Source organism: Micropterus salmoides, unplaced genomic scaffold (assembly GCF_014851395.1).
Source record: "Micropterus salmoides isolate LMB-PRFRI ecotype aquatic unplaced genomic scaffold, ASM1485139v1 Ms_hic_scaffold_14, whole genome shotgun sequence".
NCBI classification, from domain to species: domain Eukaryota; kingdom Metazoa; phylum Chordata; class Actinopteri; order Centrarchiformes; family Centrarchidae; genus Micropterus; species Micropterus salmoides.
In genome coordinates this window covers 20,627,338-20,652,654 of record NW_024040485.1, presented here as the reverse complement: position 1 = coordinate 20,652,654, position 25,317 = coordinate 20,627,338, and the positions used below count along the sequence as shown (strand labels likewise).

At 38.3% G+C, this 25,317-nt stretch overlaps 1 protein-coding gene across 1 annotated transcript in view; it reads right to left on the bottom strand.

Annotated features, from left to right (window-relative positions):
- clstn2a (calsyntenin 2a) overlaps positions 1-25,317 on the bottom strand; it is a 168,849-nt gene that overhangs the window by 23,894 nt on the left and 119,638 nt on the right. Inside the window, exons 4-9 of the mRNA XM_038718242.1 lie at positions 23,102-23,213; positions 22,776-22,872; positions 18,302-18,451; positions 14,801-14,986; positions 13,225-13,482; positions 9,610-9,731 (exon numbers count right to left, since the gene is read on the bottom strand). Coding sequence (XP_038574170.1) covers positions 9,610-9,731; positions 13,225-13,482; positions 14,801-14,986; positions 18,302-18,451; positions 22,776-22,872; positions 23,102-23,213 — 925 coding nt within the window. The remainder of the gene's footprint in view (positions 1-9,609; positions 9,732-13,224; positions 13,483-14,800; positions 14,987-18,301; positions 18,452-22,775; positions 22,873-23,101; positions 23,214-25,317) is intronic.

The window sequence follows — 25,317 nt, the reverse complement described above, 5'->3', positions numbered from 1 at the left end:
TTGCTCAGGGACACAATGGGGTCACAGTGGGGGATTGAACCCAGGTCTCTCACACCAAAGGCATGTGCCTCCATTGCGCCATCACTTTCATCTCTCACACACACACACACACACACACACACACACCATTAGTAGATACCATCAGCTGTACTCTTTCAGCTGCTGAGATATGTTTGTATACACATAGCTTGTCTGAAGGCACATTACTCGGTGGAAACGTATTTCTCCTCTGCAACAGCAAACTAGACAGTGAATGCTGGAGCGCTATAATGAGCTGGTCCCCAAGCAGGTTGCAGGTCTGCTTAGGACAGACAGCTTAACAGAATCACCAGAGGAGTCCCACAATGAGAAACAGCGGCAGAGGTAGAGTAACAAAATACATGTTTTTTACTTCTTTTCGGAGTTTCATAAAAAATAAAAAAATAAAAAAATAAATGCTGTTTTCCAACACTAAAAACTGTTGACTCACGGGAGTCACATGATGCACTCACAGTGAGAGGTTACTAATAATTTTTGCTCTTTCGCTTCTAAAGTATATATTATTTATTTTTTTTTTTACCTTTTTGATGGATTAAACCACTTTAGTTGAATAACTGAGGGAGACGATAAATCATGAGAAACTGTAAGGAAAACATATTTTTGGAAGCCAAAAAGGTAAACATGGCCTGCTTGGAGGGAAGTGTGGAAAATGGTGGAAAATGACACGATTTCCCCCAATAAAAACATTTATTCTTACTCCCTAATTGTTCAGAATGCTGTGGTACAGTGAGGAACAGATACTGGGACACATATGGGACGAGAAACTGGACATGAAGGTACAGAGAGAAGGTGAGCAGTCAAGTTTTTTAAATGCTGTATCTTGAGACCAAGCAAGGTCATATGAATATTGAAAGGGTTCACAGAACACACTTATTTATGTGTTTCATCTAGGGGACCCTTTTGAACTCACATACACAATTAAAGTACACACCCCAGCCACAGCCTGCTCTCGTTGCTGCTGTCGTACCACCAGACTTTAGAGCAACTTCTTCCCTAAGGCTTTGAGACTCCTTTATTCATCATCAGCACTCCGCCACCATGTAAAAGTTTTATTTCTATGACTTATTATTAATTCACCCATCTACTGTCTATACTTTTATGTATATAATATTATTTCTTTTTAAATATATTATTTTTTTGTGAGCAGCATAAGAGGAACTAAAACTTTATCTCATTATACAACCCTGTGCTGTAAAATGATAAATCTAGCTTCTATCCTCGTACTTGCACACAGGCTGTGTTTTACAAGTGATCTTCAAAGCATTTACACTCATTATATTTATATAGTAATTATATTTAAAGCATATATTTCTCAAAATTGTTCTCTTCCTACATACTTCTGTGAGGTGACTTAATATTGACATGTCACCTCCCAGCTCCACTCAAAGGTCAACATTTGTAATTATTTTAATTACCTGGATTTACAAATAATTTTGTATCCAAAAGATCTCCTCCTTCAGGTATTCTCTAAAATAGATTACTTCCAAGTTTTCTAACTGTGTTGGACAGGATCAAGCACTGTACAGTTGGTATCCATACAAACTTTTTGATGATTCCTCAATTGCTGTATCCATCTCCCATCCTTAAAAAGCTTGCAGATGCTGGAGACTAATCCCTACCTTACTGAGCCATATTCCCTTTGTTGAGTACATAACCATGCAATAGCAGTGTTTTATTGCTAAGAATAAAACACCGGAGATAAGCACATCTATCTTGTGGAAATCTGCCACGGTGTATTTACGCGAGGCTATTACATCTTAAACATCGACACAAAAGAAGGAAGATCTTAAGAGCCAATTGCACCAAGAAAATACTATACAGTCTGGACATTGAATTTATGTTTTCACCCAAAGGATCTCTGGCAAAACAATTAGTTCTGCTCTGCGTTAGGCCAACTACTAACAAGGAGAGCACAGTCCCAAATCTTTTTTGTGCCACACACAGGACATAGGATTATGGTAATAAAACAGATTGGCTTATTGTGCATGTTTCTCAGCAGAAAACCAAACATAACCCTTTATTCACATATAGCAATGGGGCATTTTAAATCTGCTGACATAAACAGAATAATGAGGACATTCTGCTGGCTGCTCAGAAGCCCTTTAACAGGGTCAACTTTATTTTGATGTTTTGGAGATGTTTGGGATGAGAGGAGATTTCTTTATCTGAATACACACCATATATAATAGTGTTCAGATCTGTTTTATGTGATGAATAGCGCTCGACAGGGTTGCTCGTTAAGACCACCGATCTTCGACTTTAGGATCACCGTCCAAGACTATTAGGTTTTTTGCTGATGTGAAGAGTATAATGAGTGTAATGATTAGTAACGATTTGTGCATGAATTTGCATTATATGCTGAGAATGTTCTTTTGCTGTTGTCCTCTTCAGACATATTGATTACTTTTTGTGAATTTAGCATTGATAAGAAAATTCAGGAAATGAGGATTTCAGCACCACTACCCTCCTTACCTCCTCTTCTCATCTGTCCTGTTCCATGCCCCTTTGTCTAAATAACTTTCTTCTGTTTTTCCTTCTACCGCTATCCCCACCTACATCTCCTCACTCCTACCTAACTCCTCTACTCTCCTCTCTTCTGCTACTGTTGTGGCACTGCATTATTGATGCCAGTCTATTATGTTTCAGTGTGGCGGTAGGGAATGATAAGGATATTGAAATAAAGAAAAAGGTAAAAGACAAAACAGTAAAAGAAAGAAAGTAAAATATATTTGCTAACAAGCTCAACGGCATGTGCATAAAACACATCCTGTCATACAAAGCAGTCTGAAACATAAGATGCAGTACACCAACTATAAGAAATAATGTCCCAATAAATTACTTAAGATTACCAAGTTTCAAAATAGTTGAAAATATAGTTATCTAAAGATTGTATCAAGGTCTACTTTGAAAAGTTTTACCAGTTATGTTGATAAAGTAAAGCTATCTGCAAGATCCAATTCATGTCAGGGACACAACTGAAGACGCAAAACAAATACAGATGTGAGGCATAAGATTAAACAAGAATGCAAAACATGTCTGCCACTAGTCAAAGGTCTGCTTTATAATTATGATTCGTGGCAGGATTTTAGAGAATTTCTTTGTCTGCCTCTCTGTCTCTTCTGTAAACTCACCGGCTCTTACTTGGTTAATGCAGCAATGTAATATCAGTGAATTATTTAAACTGTACCTTTAAAGTCAGTGTGAAAAGCCTTTTTTGCCTAAAGTAAAGGTAAGAGTTAGAGGAGGAGGAATGATGAGGAATGGATGAGCGATGAGAAAGCGGGATAGATCGTTCAAGATGGTGTGAGAGAAAACAGAAATGGAAGAAATAAGCTGTCAGAGCATTAGTATGCTGACTGAATGCTTATGTCGTACTTAGAGCACTCAGCATCTCTGCTGAGTGCTCTATAAGTAGCAGATAGTGGCATTAAGTATCCCGCCTCTTACACACATGCATGCACTGCTATCCCTCACACTATAGTCTTAGCACAAACACACACGCTGCAAAGTAGGGCTAAACAATTAATCGAAATATTATTAAAATCACAATTTGGCCAAGTGCAATATCCAAATCGCAAGTGAAGAACTGCCATTTTTGAATAAAAGGTCATACGTACAACATACCATTATAAATGAAGCACTATGGTACTACAGAGATGCCGTATAAGGGAACATGAGTGTTTGGTACAGACCCCACCAAAAATCACAACATCATCATCATTTTTTTCAGGAAAAATGACAAGTCCCATTAAAATCGTGTCGCGGTCAAATGGTGCTGACAAGGACAAACACTCTCCAACTTAAGAAAGCACATGTATATAGACAAAACACATGCAAATGAAGAAAACATCTTTATACAATTATATGATATGAATACAAAAAGCCATAACAAAAATACAAAAGCCATAACAAAAATACAAAAGCCACAACACGAACACAAAAGCGTTTTTGTGTGAATTAAACAGCTGTCTGTGTAGATTAGCTTCAGAAATAGACTCAAAATGTGCAAAACAAAACGCAAGGAGTCTATGGTTACCACTGAGATGACTTTTTTACATTTAATTCATTTCATATTTTAATGCCATTTCCTTAATACAGTTGTACTGGTGTATACACAGACCCATACAGTACTTTTGCAACATAGGTCTAATTATGGAAAGCACACAGGGTTCAAATTATAATCTGAGCGTCGTGGAGGGTCTCTAACTAACGTTACTGAACGTTCAGAAAGTCACATAATAAAGTATGTTCTTTCCAGGATCCAAACCCAGACCTCTTGAATGAGGGGCAGCCACAATGCTGTTGTACTACCGTATAGTTGTGTGCAACGGAAAGTAATCAGCTATTACTAAACGTGTCTTTTGTTGTCAACTTCCGTTGTGGTTCACTTCTGTTGCGGCTTTTTGTATTTGTGTTGTGACTTTTGTCTTTGTATTGTGACTTTTGTCTTTGTGTTGTGAATTTTGTATTCGTGGCTTTTGTATTTGGCCATGTTTTCTTAATTTGCATGCCTTTTGTCTATTTGCATGTGTTTCCTTAAGTTGCAGTGTGTTTGCTCTTGTTGGCCACCATTCAATCGCAATAGGTGTCAAAATAATAATAATTTTTTTTTGCGTATTGTTCAGCCCTACTGCAAAGACACATACGTTTAGTGAGATGCAGCAGCTCTACATATTGTAGGAGTAACACAGGAAGTGCCTAAAGGAGACAAAGTACAGCTGAGCTCTCAAATGGGTTCATCTGAAAAACAGAAGCCAGAAATAAAATAAACACTGAAAAATGATATGCTAGAGATAGATCCATATCTTCTCTATTGCTCTCTGTCTTTTTCTGTTTTGCTCTTACAGAGATGAGAAAAATGCGTGTTTCGTCATTGCCAGCTTGTGCTCTTTTATACTAAAGTATGCTGCATAGTGAGTTCTTGTAATACGATGAATTGTAAATAACTTTAAACTGAACTGCAGCATCTATCAGTCACTTTCTTGTGTTTGAGAGAGAAATAAATCACTCTGAATTCAGCACTTCAATCTCTCCTGGTATCTACAACAAAAAGCCTGGGAGGCAATACACACTTTCTCTCTCTCTCTCTCTCTCTCTCTCTCTCTCTCTCTCTCTCACACACACATGTACAACACCCCCATTCAATTAATCTCCTCAGATACAAAGGGAGGTTTCTAATCAACGCAAGACAGAGAACATGCCATGGCACACAGCATGGTAATAGCAGGCAGATAAGGCAGATCATTGTAGTTGGTGCATAGACAATCAATGAGGACGATTTTGTACTACCCACATTCAGTCCCTTTAATCGAACTCAGACATAAATGATAAATAGCAAGGGGTCTGCAGCTGTTTCGAACAGTGTAATTGATGAAATTTGAAGGTTTATCCGCACGTCAATTGTACATTTGTCTTGGATTGATGTGAAACAGCAACACAAATAAAATCTTTGGCCCTTGACTTATCTTTTTTTCAAATCTCAGGCCTCAGCTGAGAAAAATGCTGTGTATTTGTCTCAACTCTCAGCCTTCTTCTAACAGATTTTTCCTGCTCTATCTATAAGGACCCTGCTGTGAGTAAATAACACCTCATTTGTAAGGGCTTAGATCAATGCCACCTCTTTCTCACACACACACACACACACACACACAATTGTTCTTGATCTCGCTAAGCTGGGTAAACTTAGAAAGCTGTTCAAACTTGAACTGTAGTTATAGTATAAAAAGGCCCAGACATGGAAAAATGACTTATTCTTTTCCACCTCCTTTCGTTTTGTGGCTTTGTCATTTTTACTTTTTTCCTTATCCCCTCTGCGTTGTGTGACTTTGCTTGCATTTGTGACACATTCCTACAATCATGGGCTCACAGGACATTTGAAGAGTGAATCTTTGTTTGTATAGGACGTTTTGACTGTGGCTGGGTATCTTTTGACTCGCTGGATTGAACTGATAGGCTCTCGAGACTCAGAGAAAGTGAATAATGTACGTACAGAAGAGTGATACATCCTTTAGTCCATTACCCAGGCTGAAAAAGAGGAAGGAAAAAAGGCATCCTGTGTGTGTGTGAGTGTGTGTGTGCATGGTTGTGTTCACATACAGACCCACAAATAAGTCAGTGCTTGTAGATGCGTGTGTAAAGGTTTCTTTCAGATGTGACATTCCTTCAGTGTGTTCGATCGACGTGGAAAATGGAAGCCTCTCTCTCTCTTTGCCAACTTCCTTTCATCCCACTCTGCCTCTCCTCTCTTGGAGTGAGAATTGCAAAATCAATACAGCTAAATGGAGTTGCCACGGAAGCCATCGAGTGTCCTTTCTAAGTGCTGGAGGAACAAGGACGTAAGAAGCAGCTGTGACACCCCATAGTCACCTCTTCTTCTTTCCTCAGTCCACCACACTCCTTTTCCAACAGTCTACTCTCTAAGCTCGTCCTCATTATTCCCCACAAGTACTGTAGCAACTCATTACCAGAAAATATTACCAGAAATACTGAACAACAGTATTAATATGTAATTCGTAGTAGTACAGTATGTCACAGATGTTAGATACGACACACTCACTTTATTTTCTAGGCTTCGCAATTTTGCTAGTTCAGTTTTCTTCATTCAGGAAGTCTGATGAAATAATTATTATAAAAATAATAAACATATAAATGTTACATTGCATTATGATCTGGCACTGTTGTGATGGCCCCAGGTTTGGACCCTCTCTTGTTCTTTGCATCTTGCTGTGGTCTGTCTCTTTATTCCAGGTAGTTGGGACAGCAACCCCCTCGAGCCTAGGAATGTGTCCCCGAGACAACTGCTCTAACCGTGTTCATTGCAACTCTACCAAGGTTTTATGAAAGAATCCCAAATCCCACATTCCTTCATCCTACCAGGGAAAGCTCCAACTCCAACATGGCCTCAAAATTTCCAAATCTATGAACAAACAAATAAACTTCATCACAACCAAAGCGAAAACTTCAGACAATGAGGCTTCCCAAAGCTAGTACTTAACAGCTTTTATACCCAGTTTAACAACTCACTTCATACATGAGATTAAATCACTCTGTCCTCCAAAGGCCAGCCCCAAACCTTTACTAATGCAAATTAGTGCAAGAGAGTGACACAAATAGTACTAGTCCTAATCTAACAGCAGAATGCAAAAAAGTTTCTAACTCTGCATTCTGCAACTTACCTGACAAAGAAAAAAGCTGATTTACTGACAAATATTTGATCAATATTTCATGTCCAATGCTTATAACATGTTTGCAGCTACATCTGTTTAACTTGACTATTCAGTAGTGATTTTGTGCTTTTTGTTGATAAATGTTCACAATGGATTTTATGAATTACAACTAAGAAACCATAACCACACTGTTTGTATTATTGACGGTCCTTGATTTAAGATAAAAGAATAAGCTAAAATAAAATAAACGCATGTTCCACTAAACCTTCTGGCATCAGCAAACAAATCCAAACAGAATATAGTATTTGTCGAAGGCTTTCAAGAACACTGTGCTCACTTCTCTTTTGTGTAAAACACCGTGTGCTGCTTTAGGGCACACATTAGGTTTCGATGTCAGTTCTTCAGACTCAAAGTGCAGTGGCTTCTTTCTAAACTCACCATTTTGCCCCAAGATTTAAAAATAACACAGACCTACATCAATTGGAGAAAAAAACAGTTTCCCCTTGGCAGAAACTATTAGTCAATAATGCAATCCAGCCAGCCACAAGACATGTTTTCCTAACAAAGGAAATTCACAAAAACATTCTTTAAACCAGTTTCACTGATGTACTGCGCTTTCCACCTGCATGTAAAAACAATGCACAGTCCGACATTCGTCAAATAATTATTTTTTTTAAATGAAAGAAATTACTACCACAAGCAGGCATACGTAGATACAGAAGGTTAAGCCACGGCAGCTACAACAACCTGCACATTAATGAAATAGAGTATATATAATAGAGTGGTTTTTCCTTCACTTTGTCCATTTATGCTTCAGTGATGTAATTTCTCTCGTTAACCTCCAGTATTTCAGACCAGATTTCATTTATATTTAAGAGTCTCTGCACTAGTGATTTGTACTGGTGAGTAACTCATCCCGTATTCTCTTTGACTGCACCGTATGATTCCTCCGTGCTCCTTCTCAAGATCCAACTAAAGGAGCAAATGGAATCCCCTCTTTCTATGTACTGTATTTGTGTGTGGGAAAGAAAGAAAGAAAGAAAGAAAGAAAGAAAGAAAGAAAGAAAGAGAGAGAGAGAGAGAGAGAATGAGAAGACGCGAGACAGAAATAGAACAGAGGTTGTTTGCTAAGAAAACTCAGCAGTCTGCTACTCGTCTGCCCTTCTCTTTGTCACATCTACCTCTGTGGGTCTCGGGAGAAAAGAACACTGGACTGAGAAAAACATTTCAATCTACCTTTGACCTAGAACAAACAACCACCTGCTTGGAAGGTACACACCAGCACGAGCAGAGATAGTGCCAAGAAAACACAGTGGGATGTTTGTATGCACACAAGGAAAAAGAGTGCATGCAAACAAGAAGCAAGAAATGTAAGCTCAGTGTGTAAGTTTCCATTCAAACAGGCAGACAAAAATCCAAAATAAAAGTAACCACCAGGGTGGATGCACATGCTGATGCATGGTCACGCGGAAAGACCCAAGCACAAATCTGTTATAATCTGCTTAGTGAGCAAAAACTCATGAGAGCTTGCTGTAATTATGAAGCATTTCTAATCATTTCAGTATGAGGTGGATATATACAGTGCCCAAGGGTAAACAATTAGATTTGCATCTACCATCCATTATTAGGGATTTGGGAAAGGGGAGATTCCCATGCAAGAGAGTTCATTGGCTAATCATGAAAATAATTTTGACTCCAGGGATTTCATTTTCTTTTTACAGCAGGATTTTCTCTGCTCAGTGACTGCCTGCTTAGCTGGAGTGACTCCCTCAGCCTGATGATTGTCATTCAAGCATTTGCCTTACTGAGGTGTCCTTCAGCAAGACCTTTAATCCATCCAGCGCCATAGTCACTGGTCTGACCGTGTATTGTGATGTCTTAAAGGGAGGGGGCACAAACAGAACTTTACACTTTCAATTTTCACCATTATATGTAGATGTAACACCTGCCGGCTGTGCATTATGTCATTTAAGGGTTATTTACAGTACTATTATGTACATATGCATGATATTTCATATTCCATATACATGTGTATATAACGTTTTCCTTTCAAAGGCTTTCTTTGCAGGACTGAAACAGTAAGCTTCACTGCAAATTAGTTCAACAACTCACCAGAAGTGTGACAGATAATAGAGATACTACTTCTAGGTGAGCTATTACCCATAACTAAACAGACTTTCTACTTTGGGTTTATGCTTGTGTGTGTGTTTGTGTGTGTGCAGGATATCTTATCTCCTGTAGTGAGCAGAAGAAAGTGATGGAGAGCCTCGGGTAATTAGAATGAAGAGCCTCTCCCTTCACTACACAAATAATGATAGCCCTTCACCTGCTGTAGAAAATAACCCTGAATCTATGCTCACACTCAAATAGGACACAGCCAAGCGCACACACACACACTCCTCACCTGCTCCAGTTTCCAGTGGAACTCAGCGGGTCTGAATGTGTCAACCTGAGTGAAATCTCTTCTGAGCAGGAACACCAGGCGGCAGTTGTGAACATACAGAGAGTAATGGTGGCGGTTCATTTCTGTAGCAGGAAGACATGCATGGCCACACAAAGACACAAACACATGCACACGGTTAAACATAACTCTACATTATACAGTCTATCAATAAACAAGATTATACCTTCTACTTTGAGGACAATAAACTGATGCACCTGCTCCTTAAGTTTTCTTATGGTGGACATTTATACTCCTGTCAGCTCAGTGTGACAGAAATGGTCCAGCGTCTATTTTTTGATTATCAGCTTGTGTCTTTAAGATGGCAATCAAAGGCGAGTCCTGCTTGCTCTGCCTTTATAATACACTAAATAGGCTTGAGGTGGAATAAGATGTGCAACAGATTTTCTTATAAATACCACATAACTCCACAGTGATAAGCTAATGCTTGCCTTTCAAAGACAGTTTTTTTATGGGGGTATTTATGTTTCAATATTATTTGTGTGAACAGATGAGTGATCTGTGTGTAAATGTGTAATCTGTAAATATAAAACACTTTGCACAAACACAAAATGAAATATTTTGCAAATAGAAAACATCTGCAAATACATAAATAAAATCCACAAATAATAAAAATATCTGTGAGTCCAGTTTTAATTTACAAATTGTTGAAAAGTATTTGTCACTTCAAACAGGCATTTGTGAGTCCCACCTGTATTTGTCGATCTCAGTTCTTCACACATGGAGTTTTGAAACAAACTTTCCACCAATGGAACGAAAATCGACTCGTGTCATTCGGCTGTTTTCGGAGACCACGTGATGATGCCTGCTTATGCCCGCTGAAGACGTCATTTCCACATTTCAAGGTAAAACGGCCTCCGAACTGCCTGAATGCGCCAGCTTGTTGGTATGATGAGTAGATGGATTATTTGTCATTTGTGTATGAATCTATGTTGATATATACATGTTGTCAACTTAATGTAATGTAGTAACGTAAGAAAGCGCTCTGCTGCCCCCTACTGGCTTACTGGAGTACATATTCATAATGCTAAAACAGTGTTTTAACAATTTATAGCCTACTCAGTGCTACAAAAATATATATATATTGTTAAATTACAACAATAAAATGTGACCATACATTTTGTGTGCATCACATATGGCCTACATGAAGTGGGATCAAGCATATCTAATGTTAAATGAGGTACAGAGGAACCTAGTAAGTGTCCACTGTTCTCATATACTCTAATTACGCAGTAAAAACGTTACACACATTCTTCCTCTGTATGTAAACAGAAACAACAAGACTTGGGGTGGATTATAAAAGGATTTCATTATAGGCCTATTGTTTGCATTAAACTGTGATTTATATCTTAAGGACTTATTCATTCTTAGTTCCGTTGTTGTTGTTGTTGTTCTATTTGTCCACTTCTTGATGCTGGTGTTGACCACAGGACAGGAACTACCATCGATGGCCACTCGGCTTTAGGCCATACTAGGAAAAAAAGTATATGGTTAAATGTAAATTCAGTACAGTCCACACTAACTTTTAACAAACATTCGGCTCATAGTCTTGGTTTGCTTTTTGCTAAACACCATCATTAGCTAGAGCCTGTGCCGTTTTCAAACTGCTGAAATTAGCCTAGCAGCTAGCGGACTTTCCCTGTGCTCATAGCTTAATACATTGTTATATTATATAATTATACTATTTCTTACTCACCGCTGGTTTGAATCGCTGCCTCCCCCGACACAACAACACGGTTGAATTTCAGTCTGCATTCACATTTTGTTGAAAGAGCAGCTGATATTTCCTTCGTGATTGTTCCATCAGCGGAAAGTTTATTTCAAAACTCCGTGTGTGAAGAACTGAGATCGACAAATACAGGCGGGACTCACAAATGCCTGTTTGAAAGTGACAAATACTTTTCAACAATTTGTAAATTTAAACTGGACTCACAAATGCATATTTGAAAGTTGTAAATGTTAGGAAGATATTCACAAATGTGGTTCATTTATTTGTAAGCTATTAAATATATTCACAGATATTTTTATTATTTGTGGATTTTATTTATGTATTTGCAGATCTGTTTTCTATTTGCAAAATATTTTTGTGAGTTTACAAATCTTCATTTTGTGTTTGTGCAAAGTGTTTTATATTTACAGATTACACATTTACACACAGATCGCTCATCTGTTCACACAAATAATATTGAAACATAAATACCCCCATAGTTTTTGCATTGGTGTTTTTTTGGTGTTAAAATTGCTGAAATGGAAACAGAGCTGTTTGTCATTTCATACTTGTACAAGAGCAAATCAAAACATGACAAAGTCATATTTTAAAAACTAAAGATTATTTAATGTATTATGACAAGAGTCATGGGGAGTGCATTCAGCCATTTCTAAGCAATTCAAAATGTGAAAAAAGGCAATCCCTTTAATTTTTTTGCTTTTTTCCTTCAAATATTATTAGTTGTCTGTCCATATCATTGTATTGTTTCAAAATTCTCATATCAGGATATCAGGGTTCATTCTAATGTTTAAATGAACTAACATTAAAATATCAAAGACTTTTCATGTAAAATATTAAAAAACATTTGACTTAGTGGGAAAAATGTGAGTTTTGAAGACGTAATTAGGAACAATTTGGTAACTAGACTGACTCGTTACTATCGAGATAATACTATGACAACCATCATGATAGTCCTTATTGACCATACACTATCACCCACCCTAAAGTTCACAAAGCTCAGCCAGAGGAATGATGGGATACAGTTCATGGCCACTGTACGCACTGTATTGCTGATCTGGCCCTCAAACTGAGCCTTCGGATACCATTCACATGCTTAAGCAAAAAGTTGAAAATGAAAAAAGGGTTTATAAGATTCTTATGCGCTAACACGAAGTTTTCATTACGAGATCAGACTACACATCTCCTAAGCTAATAAGCCATCTGTGAGACCATTGTGAGAATGTGCAATGTGCAGATGGCTTGTTTTGCTTAATTAAACAGTTCAGTTATGCATTGGGGGAAAAGTTTCGAGTTTCAAAGAGTCTTTGCCATTGTGGGCTTCAGTCTTGGCTAAATGATCTTGTTATTTTTAATGGATGTTTTTGATCATGTTACAAGACGTTCATAGTATGTTTCTAATGCTGAGGATGTAAAGGAAATCAAAGTGTAAAATGTTTCAGTAAGAATTAAGTTGTTTTCAGTACCCTAACCCTTTCAAAACATGATCCAGAAGATTGCTCATGTGTGTCCCAAGGGACCAAAGGGCAAAAAGGGGGGAGGTTTAATAAAGACTGAATTACTGAACTAACAGATTTCAATAACATTCAGGAATAACAGTGTTAATGATTTTAACTGTTCTTTACTGTTTTCCTTTTAACTATTTGAGATTGCCTACGGTACGGATGGATGATTAAGTAGAAGCAGAAATGTCTACAATGTAGGAAAACTAAAGGTCAAATGTAAACTCACTGACAATTTTTGTTAAAGATGGTAAAATTCGAACTCTCTAATATGTTAGACGGTGGAAATGTACTTCTTAACAGTGAGCATGTGTGAAATTGCTTCCTCACCAGTCTTGTCAGAGTTACACAGTAAGGTTTCCTTCTCGACTCTGAGCCCCAGACTGGGCCCGTGTTTCATCCATGTTGCCACGGTGAACTGGTCTGTCAGGTTTTGGGGCACCACGTGGTCTGGAACATTTGCAGCCTGATGCCCGTCGAATCTGTAGATGAGGTCGCTGTCTCGGCCACTGTCAGTCAGCAGAGACGCCGTCCAGTTTGTGGAAGGGCTGGGGGCAGGAAGGAGGTCGGTGCTGCCTGATGCTGCGCCTGGATGTGCCAATCAGAAGATACGACACTGTCAGGTCGGCTGCACAGAGAACTGACCTGGAGAGAAATAGCTTCTTTCTTTTCTCTCTGTGATTTCTCTGAGTACCAGAAGTGAGTGCATCAGTTCATGACCTAATGTTGCTTGAGCATGTCAGAATTATACAAATTTAACTCTGTGAATCAGTGAATGTTTAGAAATCCTTAATATATTTATATGTAATCGATGATGCTTGGTGATCAAACACAGTCAAGATGGGCACAGTTTCCCTAATGTCTGACTTTTTTTTTTTTGAAGATGAAACCATATCTATATATCATATTGCTGCTTTACATTCACCCCAGATGCAAATCAAAAAATGCACTGCAGAATGTTCTGGGTGTATATGTGTATGTAGGCTATATATGTATAAATAACTATATATATTGTTTCTGTCTTTTTTATATGTTACCATATGTTACATTTAATTATATGTTAAGTCCTGTGTGTGTAGCATGAAGGGACTACAAACGTTATTTTCGTTATATACAACCTTGTGCTGTATAATGATCAATAAACTATCTTGTACCTTGTATATTTATTGTAACCTCATATGACTGGAAATTTCTCACATAGCCGCTATGGATCTGTTTACATGAAACTTGTATTCTATTTCCATTGCATACATGCCTTACCATTAACTCAATTCAAAATAAGATTTGTGTGGGCCCTGTCGATGGAGCATACAATAAAATGGCAATTATAATACGCGAGAGCAAATCACTGATTTACACAACACAGTATAATGATTGTAAATATGGTCTGACATAACATTTCAAATTGAGTCTTTTTTTTTTTTTAGAGAAGTTTAAATAATGATGAGGTGTTAGAACGTGTCAACAAGACATCACTAAATCTCTAACTAACGTTCTCAACAGGAATATTCTTGTTGTCTGTTTTACATGTACTGTATACTGTATATTACAGTGCAACGCCATGCTCAAGGGAACAAATGGAAAGAAATCATGAAAACATGTCACAGTGGAACACCGTTTGAAAATTTAATTTAAAATAAAAAATTAATTCCAAAATCGTCTCCAGGATTATAATAGCACAGAAATTGGCATATTAATAGACTGCAGAGATGTCGAGAGGTAATTCCTTCTTTGAATTAAATTTCTCCTTGTCTCATTATTACTACCTTTTGCTCTCTCATAGTCCTCTACTCCTAAATAGCACCACACTATTCCAACAAGACATTTCATTCCATCGTTTTTTCCTCCCACTCAAACTAACTAATTAAACTCCTTTATCTCTCTCTTTGTCTTTCTCTCTACGTACCACAGAGTTTTTGCAGAGACTTCTCAGAGTACGTTTCGCGGTCGCAGCCCTTCCCGATGTGATTGGTCTGCAGCTCTACCATCGCCTTCACGCCAGACAGGGGACCTCCACACGTTTCCAAGTGCATCTTGGGAAACAGCTGCTTGCTTCCAGTCCCTGGCTCATAGTCCACCCGCTTGTTCCAACCTTTAAGGGTCATATTTAGTTTAGTAGTTTAGAGTAAGTATTTCATGTCAGTATCACCTGTTGCAATTACAGGTAACCTGATGTCACATAGTAAACAATGGTGAAAACTGCTTCAGTCAATGCCTTTTCTAGTTATTTGAATGAAATAATTTTTCACATTACATAAGGAATAAATTCTACATTACATCATTGTTACTATATGTAAATCGGCACATGATGAGAAAAAATGTATTCAGCTGCTGTAAGATCTCATATTCCTGTTCATCCATTTCACTTAGATTGACCTTATCTCAGGGTAGTACTCTTTTGGACACTGGGATATCTAAGCATCATTACCATGCTTGTTGTGGTTTCACTGTGGTGTGACAACAAAATTGACAATTTCTACCCATCGTAAGGTAGTTCTGTTTGACTGTTAGGTCAGTTTCTTTTTCTCCTGCCCAGCAGAACACCACACTCAGTACTCTACCTCAAATGTTTCAATAAACAGTAGTTGCTATTCATTCAATAGTGAGAAGGGCTGTCTTTTTCTTTTGTTCCACATTTACAGCATTATTGAACCAGTCCACTGAAATGTAAGGAATAAAACTTTATGTTCTACTGTAGGTGGTTTCATAATGAGCAAGCGGGCCTTGAAAGAATGACAGACAACCACACAGGCTGGCAACTTTGGTGCTTGGAGTTTTCTCAGTGAAATCTTGCCCTGTGTCAAGTCCAGTGTTTGGCAGTAATGCGTTACTCAGTGAAAGTTAGCCAACTGTAATATTATTACTAGTAGTTTAAGGGATTACTATTTCCAAAACAGTAATAATATTACAGTTACTGATCCAAGTAATGCTGCGTTACTGAGTTACTGAATGCACCATCCTTGACATGAATGTCCGGAGAGAGTGGCGTTAAGCACTGTTTAGTAAAGTAAAGTAATAGCTTTCCTTTTGTAAGGAGTAATAAGTAACCAGTAACTTACAATTTCAGAGTAACTTGCCCAACACTGGTCAAGTCAAAAGGAGACTGAGGGGGCCCAGTAACATGGCAGGCCTGGTAGAGAGGGGTGCTGCCCTCTTTGTCAGTCCTTCTGCCAGGTGTTATATTTCTATTACCCAGGTGTTATATCTATCCTTAATGTACGAGAATCCCTGAATTGTGGTGGTGAAAGGGATTCAAAAGCATAACTGTGTACAGGAATGTTTGTTTGTGTGTGTAGGTGGACACCTGGCAGCTCTTGCAAAGCCTACAGAATATGATATCAAGTCTCCTGAGACAAATATTCACAAAGAGTGAAACGGACTGTGAGGTAGGAAGGCGAGGAGGAGTGAGAGGTGAAGTGGAGCAAGATGTATTTAGCCTCTATTTATGCCAGGGGGCTTTCTTCAAAAAAGAGCAGCAGAAGCACTCTGACCTTTACACGCTGACAATAAATAAGGTTACATGTACAAAGAATCACCGCATTGTGTTTTATTCATGGTTTTAAGCTACTATGGGTTAATGGCTTTGCCACAGGATTATGCAGCAGGGCATCTTTCATGAGCCAAATCACAAAGAATCAGGCAACACTGATGAGGATGTTAGCAGGGTAAGATAGCATGTGTTTCTTTGGGATTCAAATGCAGGGAGCTGATAATGCTCTGTGCTGATCTGGATCTTAAAAATGATTGCATATTTTTTCTCCTTATGAGAAAGCAGAACATCCAGCTGTTATTTGGTTCTATGTTCTGTAAATGCAAAGGTGAATGGACCCTCAGAGCTATGCTGTACATGAAGATGACATTAATAAAAAGTTCTAATGCCATTTCAGACCACTTTCTCAACACTATACTGACTCTCTCTCCCTCTGCACCGCCACCCCTCTGTGATGTGCACTGACATTTCCCTCAGCAACTGGCAGTCAACTCACTTTCATTAAGTGCTCTCTTTGCACTAAAGGATCTTGTCTGTAACATTAGACTTGGTCATAGGTGATTTTTTTCTACTTAATTATCCTCTCTTATCCTAGCACAAAATATATGATGCCATTAGACGTGGAGTTAGTTTCTTTAGGGTAGCTGAAAAACATCTACAAACCCATCATGTACATTTACACCATGACAATGGAAAATAAAGTACTTGTACCTTAAATGTTGTTCAAACAAACAATCTGATCTACTCTATACCTAGGACACTCACTAGTTTATCTAATGATGGTTTGCTTCTAGATGCTTGGATATGGCAAAATAATCGATGAGGTAGAATTAAGTGACACAGCTACATTTGGAAACTTTTACTTCTCTTTCCCTCTCCTTCCAGTGTAAATGCCACCTTCACCTCTACTTTCATCCACACATATTGAAACTCACACCCCTACACATGCACATCTTCATCTCTACCCCATCCCTCCACATGGAGAGCCCCTGCAGCTGAGGAGTTAAGACGCCACCCCTGAACCGTAACGTCTCTACTGTCTGTAATAAATGTTTAAAATGCCCAAAATTTACTTAAGAAAATTACATACCATCCAAAGGGGTTTGACTGTATGCAGAAATTGGCCAAAGAACAGGTGGGTTAAGTGTTTTGTGTCACCATTGGCTCAGTTTATCTTTATAAGACGTGGCTGAATAAAACTGTTGAGGGAAATCTGGTCATGGATTTAAAAACAGCACTTCTTACTTTTATGTTAAAAAAAACATGTTTTCAGATAATAAAACCATAGCTTTGGAGTAGATTGATAGTTTACAAACTACACAGTGCACAGTAAGATATATCCTGGTCAAGTCATTTATCTCCACCCAGATCTGTGATTTTTTTTTAAAGGAACAACCATCACCTCTCTCCTCCACTGTAACTTTCTCTTTCCTCCCTTGAGATGCCTTTTCATTCGGCCTCTTTCTTTATCTCATTCTTCCTCCTTTCCCCCCTCTCCCTTCTTATCTTTCTCTGTCGTCCTCTTTCATTCCTGTGTGAGCTTGACTCCTGAGATGCTGTCAGTGCTGACAGGTGAAGCAGCAGGGGAGACGGGCTGACTCGAATGCCAAGCTGCTAGCATGTTAAAGGAGGAAAAAAAACACACTATCCAGTCAACTTTCCCTCTGGAGGTTTTTGTCAGGTCTTCTGATTTCCTCGAGAGACGTTCATTCTAAAATGAGACAGAAGTCCCTTGAGGGAAAGGATCTGCTCTGAAACTGCACTAAACTGCCTCATTCAATTTTGATGGTATTGCTTTATATTTAAGTACATTTAAACAATATGTCAGTGCACTTTACACCAACATAGTACATTTCTGTCAATTATTGCAAGGTAAATTAAGGCAAGTATTTCAGCAGCTGTTTCTTTATCTCTGACCTTGCCATCCAGGTTTGCAGACAGGCTTGACATCAATATGCACAGCCACATCCTCCTTTGCTCTCTTCTGACCACAGTCAAAGGCTGTCACCATAATCTTGTAGCTCTGATGCTTGTCATAGCTCAGCCGCTCTGTGTTTCTGATGTTACCTAAAGGAAACAAAAACAAAGGGGAAATATAATAACGATTATTCATTGGTAGAGGAACATAAACTGTTATGCTTATATGGCAATAATAAAGGAAGAAACACTTTCCACTGAGCAATGATTGAAACTGACTTTGCATTAAAGAAACAGCTCTTTGAAAACAGAAATAACTATTTGCACTTATTGAAGCATTTTACTGAAAACTCAAGGTCCAGTAACCTTGTACTGCATTTGCATATCTAAGCCACTCTGTAAACAGTCAATATAAAACTGCAGTGATGGATTATCTTCACCTGTCACCAGGGTAACAGTGTTAGAACAATGTGAGATAGAGGAGATGCCACAGGCCTGTGAATACATGCCTTGGGTACAGCCACTAGACATGGTTATATAACGAGGTTGTCCAAGAGCGCAGCACACTCCTGGCTAACTTTAATGGATGTTTAATAGAGTTGAATCTTGTTTACTGTAATGTATTAACTTTCACACTGATAAAGTGCCTTTTTGACATAATGTGCCTTCATGATTTTCAATGATGCCGGGCGGCGTTGTATTGGCCACTTCCATTAACCCTATTTCAACTATTTCTAACACTGTCATATTTGCATTTTAAGATTGTTTTTGTGAATGTGAATGAATTGTTTACGTGTATTTGTGTCTGCAAGCTTGCTTGCCTAAAACCACCCCTAAAGGGACGAATCAATATTTTGAAATAAATTGAATTACTTTTTTATTTTATTTTATCAAAATATATCCACACTGTTGTGGCTGAAATGAAGAATGCTTGATGTTTGAATGTGTGACCAAAACACTGTGCTAACACTGTGCAACTTTATTTGCTAAAATAGTAGAGGCCTTGTTTTGGTGAATTAGTTGTACAGCAATTAATTACACAACTGTTACACTGTTGTCTGTGCTTACAGACTGGTACAATCTGGGCTTATGATCACAGGAAGATATTGTGAAAGCCAAACCTTTGTCCACACTGAGATCCTGTGGGGTTGGAGACTTTTCCAGAGAGCCAATCAGTTTATTTGCAGGATGTATATAGGTTTCGATTTAAAATATGAACTTCTTAGAGCAGGCTAGCTAAGAACAGTTGAACCCAAGGTTATAGATACGGTACAGTGACCCACTAATCCTGCTTCATGGGAGAAAACCCAGGTGGACTGAGGTCTACTTAACTGTAGCCACCAAGCTTAGGGCTGGATGTCTGTCAAGCAGTGAGGTTGCTGTACATCTCAAAGAACATCAAAGCAGAGAGAAAACAGGACTAAAATCGTTTCCAGTTGAAGATTAAATGTATTATTTATAAGTGAAACTATAATACAGATGTTCTGCGAGATAAACAGCATGCTTTTTATTTTGTCATTTTGCATCAGTCACTGCCATCACAAGTCTGTTTCTGGACCTATGAGGACAACTGGAGCTATTTTTGTTGTTTGCTTCTAGAGGCTTGGCTGTATGGAAGGCTGTCACTCTGATTTCTGTCGGAGAGAAGAAGAGAAGGAGAGAGAGGTGAGGAGAGGAGGAGAAAAGTGACAAAAAAAGAGGGGAGACCAGAGCAGAGGAGAAATTAGTTCAGCAGCATAGAGAAGGAAAGAGCTGAGCTTGAAATGTCAGAGGAAGAAAGGTGAAGAGGTCAGAGTAAGACAGTTCCTGCAAACATCTCCTATGGTGACCATTTGATCCGCAGCTGGTGTGAGCAACAGTAACAGCTAAGGTTCTGGATATCAACCATAGCCACTTTCTCAACCACAGGTAAGGTGCTATTTCAATTCAACAAGACATTTTACTCATGAAGATCAGTTTAGAGCAGTAAGTTCGACACTGCGTACCATGGATACAAACCACATTCCCCTCACATCACAAAAAGGTAACAGAAAGATATTTACAAAAATGCAGTGAATGTAGTCAATCTGGGTGAGCAGTGTTCAGTGTCTCACCAAGATATCCATTAAATTATGTTCCAAGAACATGAGCTGCTCACATTACTCTCCTCGTGGCACATATTAAGAGCATATGTGAGACTGAAACCTGAATTGCAGGTGTCAGCAAACTGTGTAGCAATTGCACAAATGTCAGCAATCAAAGAGAATAAAAAGCTAAATTATCTTATTTTTACCAACACAATCAACCCTGCTTGCAGATAAGAAAGACATTTTGTGTATGGTTGATTTGAAATTATGTTGGATGCAGGCCATTCAACAACATGTAATCAACTCGTAGCAAAGAGATGTCATACCGTAGCTCAATTTGACTGTAGCAACTGTGAAAACAACCACATCTGAAATCTGAACCCTGCTTTACTACAATTTTTTGTTTGATTTAAAGTTAAATGGCCCAATTTGTACTACAGAGAAGATTCAGAGACAATTATTTTTCTCACTCTAAACAAAGGGTACTGTTAGTGAATGTATTTCTTCTTCATTCACTGTCTGTTTTAAGATGCTCAATTTGCTTGATATCTGGAATCCGAAATACATACTGCAGTACAGCCCTGTTCCATAAAGTGGGTCTACACAATGTGCTGTGTCTTCTTCCAAACAATGTTACTGTGTCAGGGAGGAAAGTTAAATGAACCAGGCTACTGTAAAATACAGTGTGCAAAACACTAGGAGGTTAAACTCAAAACTAAATAATAAATATGACCCTGAGGGGGAGAAAGAAAGAGATACAGTAAAGAAAGCTGCATGTGCTTCTGTCTGATCTATTGGTAATTCAACACACATAATACACACACATAATACACACACTCCTCCAGTCTCCCTTCCGTTTGGATTACGCTGCACTCAGATCAGCACAGTGTGGATGTGGAAGCTCAGGAAAAAGGCATTGCAAATCCCAAAGCTGAAATTTTATATAGGCAGATACGCTGAGAATAGCTTTCAATCAGAAATAAAATACACCCCTCCAGTCAACTAGGACTTGCATAAAGCCACAAACGAACAAAAGAAAAGCAAAAGAAATAAAAGAGGAAGCTGTCAGAGTAAGGTGGATCTTTGACGAGTAACTTTTGAGCTGTGCACTGATGAAAAAGCTGCTTCACGGATCACAACATTATTGCAATAAAAGAGGAATCAGCCACATTTGTCTGTTTGATTTTTCCTTTTCATACTGTATTTCTATACGTTTATTCACATTTGTTGTTCGGTGTACATCCATAAAAAAGTCAACTGGTGCAGTGCCTGTTGTACATACATACAAAAATAAAGTTATAAAGCAGCTTGTGGGTTAACAAAATCTTTAAACTCCCACCATTTTCAAACAAGCAAATATAACAAATATTGTTTTAAAATCTTCCTCCATAATATTATTTCTTTACACCAGGTGGGTTTCTGTTCTCTCCCTGCTGCACGACTGTTCTCTAGGATCAGTCTAGGTGGAGTGTGAGCTGCCTCTCTCATGTCTATCTTTAGTAGAGACTTGTTCAAGTTCATACGAGGTTCAGCTGGCTGTGATCATAGAAAGAACATATGCAAATACAGCCGAAGAATGGCTTTTTGCTTTCATCCAGACATTTACCATGCTGTTTGTGTTCATGCGAAGCAAGCACTGCTATTAGTGTATTCGTTTCTTGCCACGTGTCTCAAGTAAGGCTCAAATGAGTTTTAGCCCAAATGGTTACGTAAGCGATCCTTCAAATAACAGCCATTGCCCGTTTTTGCTTCAGTTGGTCCATTAAGTAGCTGTTTAGGTTTTGTTTTGGGCGGGTCTTCTGAAAAATTAATTACTAATAATATAGTACTTTAGTACTTTTATTGATGTCATACAAATACCAATAATATAAGTAAAATTCCACATTAGCAAAAAAATAGCTATATTGAATGTGTTCTCAATTTTGTTTTCCTCAAACAATTACAGAATGTCTTGTCTTGGCCTAAAAAAAAAGGACGGCTTTAATTGCTAAAGGTTACTAAACAGTGCATTTCTTTATTTACAGTTTTTGAGTATATTTGTTTCCGGTTTGGTAAAGAAGAAGGTTATTTATTTTGGTAAAAGCTAAGTTTTTGGTTATGTAAAAAAATCATGTATGTATGTAAAAAAAAACAAAAAAAACACAAACTAGCATGGTCAAGTGTTTTTGACCTACTGTCCAACTTTGTGTACTTGTCACACAAATAATGGCCCTTCAATGTAATGAAATTAAATTAAAATGCCCAGCATATAAAGCCTCTAGGCACACAAACCGTCCCTCGCTGTGCTATCCTAGTTTCTGCCGCTCTCTCTCAGACACGTACATCAATTCTAATCACATCAGCAATTACAACTACGGTCCAGAATCAAACACACACATAAACACACACACACTGTCGCACACACTTACCATTGCGGTCTATGGCAAATGGCGTCCCTCCAGTGACAATTTCATAGTTGCAGATCTGGCTGTACTGGGGTGAACAGTCTTGGTCCCAAGCTTCCACCTGCAACATTACAACATCCAGTTTCCTCCCAGTTCTTCAACAACCTGCTGACAACAACACTAACAACACTATAGACAATTACAATATCCCAAATGTTTAACTGAATAATTTTTCGTCACCTTAACCTACACATATTTCTCTCAGTTTGATTCTAACAATAAAACAATGGTATGAAAGGTAAGAGAGCTAACTAACTAATATTAACATTTAAAATATAATATCTATATACCTGCAAAATGCTGTCGTAGATCTTGCCTTCTGTTACCGATGCCTTGTACAGTGGCTCCCGAAACACAGGGCAGAACTCATTGACATCGTCCACCTGGATGTGAACCACTGCCCTGAATGGAGGAAAGGAATGAAAGAAAGAGGGAGCAGGGAGGCAGGGAGGCAGGGAGGCAGGGAGGGATGGAGGGAGCACAGCAGGAAAAAAGAGACAGATTGGCGCAAAGAAAGTGGAGTAGAAATGATTGATGGTGAAAAGGAAAAGAAAGGACACATGGAAAGAAGAGATGGATGGGGGAAAGAAGAGAAGAAAAATCTCTATAAGTCAGAGATGATTTGAAATTAATTAAGATCTAAAGTATTTCACTGTTAACATTAAGAACAGTGCTTGATTAAAGGCAGAGGAGAGTGAGAGGAAAACAGTTCATATGCTTGTAGGGAAAACAAATTTATTTCTGAAAAACACAATTGGGAAGAGTTAATTAAAACGGTACCACATACAAGTTCTTGTTTATTGGTATTTGTGAAATGTTCCCATTTTTATCTAATGTTAATCAAACTGTTATTTAACAGGTTTGCCCACTGAAACAGGCACATCCACAGCCAGATTGCTTTTCAAGGTAAAAATTTTTCTATCTCTTGTTCTTTCTTCATCAGATACACACAAACACATGATCTCATCTGCTGGAAGGGGGAGGGCGGGTGAAGATATTAACTAGGCACTAACATTTGTGCACATAAGTATATAAATGAAGCAATCATTTAGATGTATTATGAAGTTTTCTTCACTGGTGACCTTCTCTGACAACAACTCGCGGTGAAACTGAAGAAGCACATCTGGCTAATTAATGACATTAGCTTAATGAGGCCTATTTAAAATGTCATGCAGTGATAATGTCACACACACACAGTGTCATTCATCATCTACCGGTGAAATTCATTGCAGATCCCTGAGCTGATAAATTTCTCTCTTTTCTTCTTTTACAAACTAGCCTGCTGCAGTTTATTTTAGCAGCTGACTGAGGGAGGGTTTGATTTGCTGCTGTCCGTGCCAGTCTGCCTGTCTGTCAATCTCATTCACATAGCACCCCCCCCCCCCCCCCCCCCACACGCACACACACACACACACACGCACACACACACAATAATGATGGGCCATTAGGGGTACATATCCTGAGAACAGAACTGCAAGTCTCAGCTGTCACTGCAGACATACTGAGAGATCTTGGGGAAAAAACCTTACAAAACATCAAACAACATCTATTTATAGTGAATTATTTAAGTTATTTTTCTTTAATCACTTGAGCTACGAGTAAAAACATAAACTTTCTTATTATTCTAGTAAACACCTACAAAATAACAACTGGCATGTTGGTATTTTTACTTATATATTAATTTAAAGGGTTGCCTTGTTGTTTGGAATATCTAATAAGAGATATAGTTCTACTGTATGTCTGCCTGTCATATATTGAGCCTTTTCTCGATTTATTGACACCAAGAAAAGCTACAGAGGGACTAGGTAATGGGGATCCCAAATCGCAAACAAAAAAGCATACAGTAAACACAATTTTCAATGCACACTTCATCCTAGTCTTCTATCTTTCAGGGTGCTGAAACCTCTTAGCACCTCTGCCAGCAGTGAGACAGATACTTTTGAGTCGCGCTTGACAATTACACAAGAATATGATCAAGCGTCACGTAGCATTTTTGCAAATTAGATTTCAGTCAATCAAATATTCATTTGCACAAAGTGGGTTGGAAATACACCAATATCAGTATAATGCAGTCTAGCACAATAATGTGCTGTTTAGTAATTACAATGTTGTGTTTTGATTAACACTGGCAGATAGGTGTTAGGTGCTCAACTTTTTGCATTTTCTAGCAATGTTGAGCAAACATCCTGCTGTCTTCCTGTTTGTTTTCATGACATTATCCCATGTTGTCCATATGTTCAGATGTACTTTGAAGTTAATATTTGTTTGTATGTCACGTTTCTGTTATTTTTTCTGCCCATTTCAAATCAGAACTACTTTGACAGCTAAACAAGCGAACCACGCTAAGATAAATAATAATTATCAGTATGTGACAGCTTTAACACAGGGTCTGACAATCACCATTTACTTTTAGGCAACATAAAGAAAATCTCAGAGATACAAACAGGCCAGATGAAAAGTGGCTGAAGAGTTGGTTGAGTCACAAAATGTGAGAACATGTGCCAAA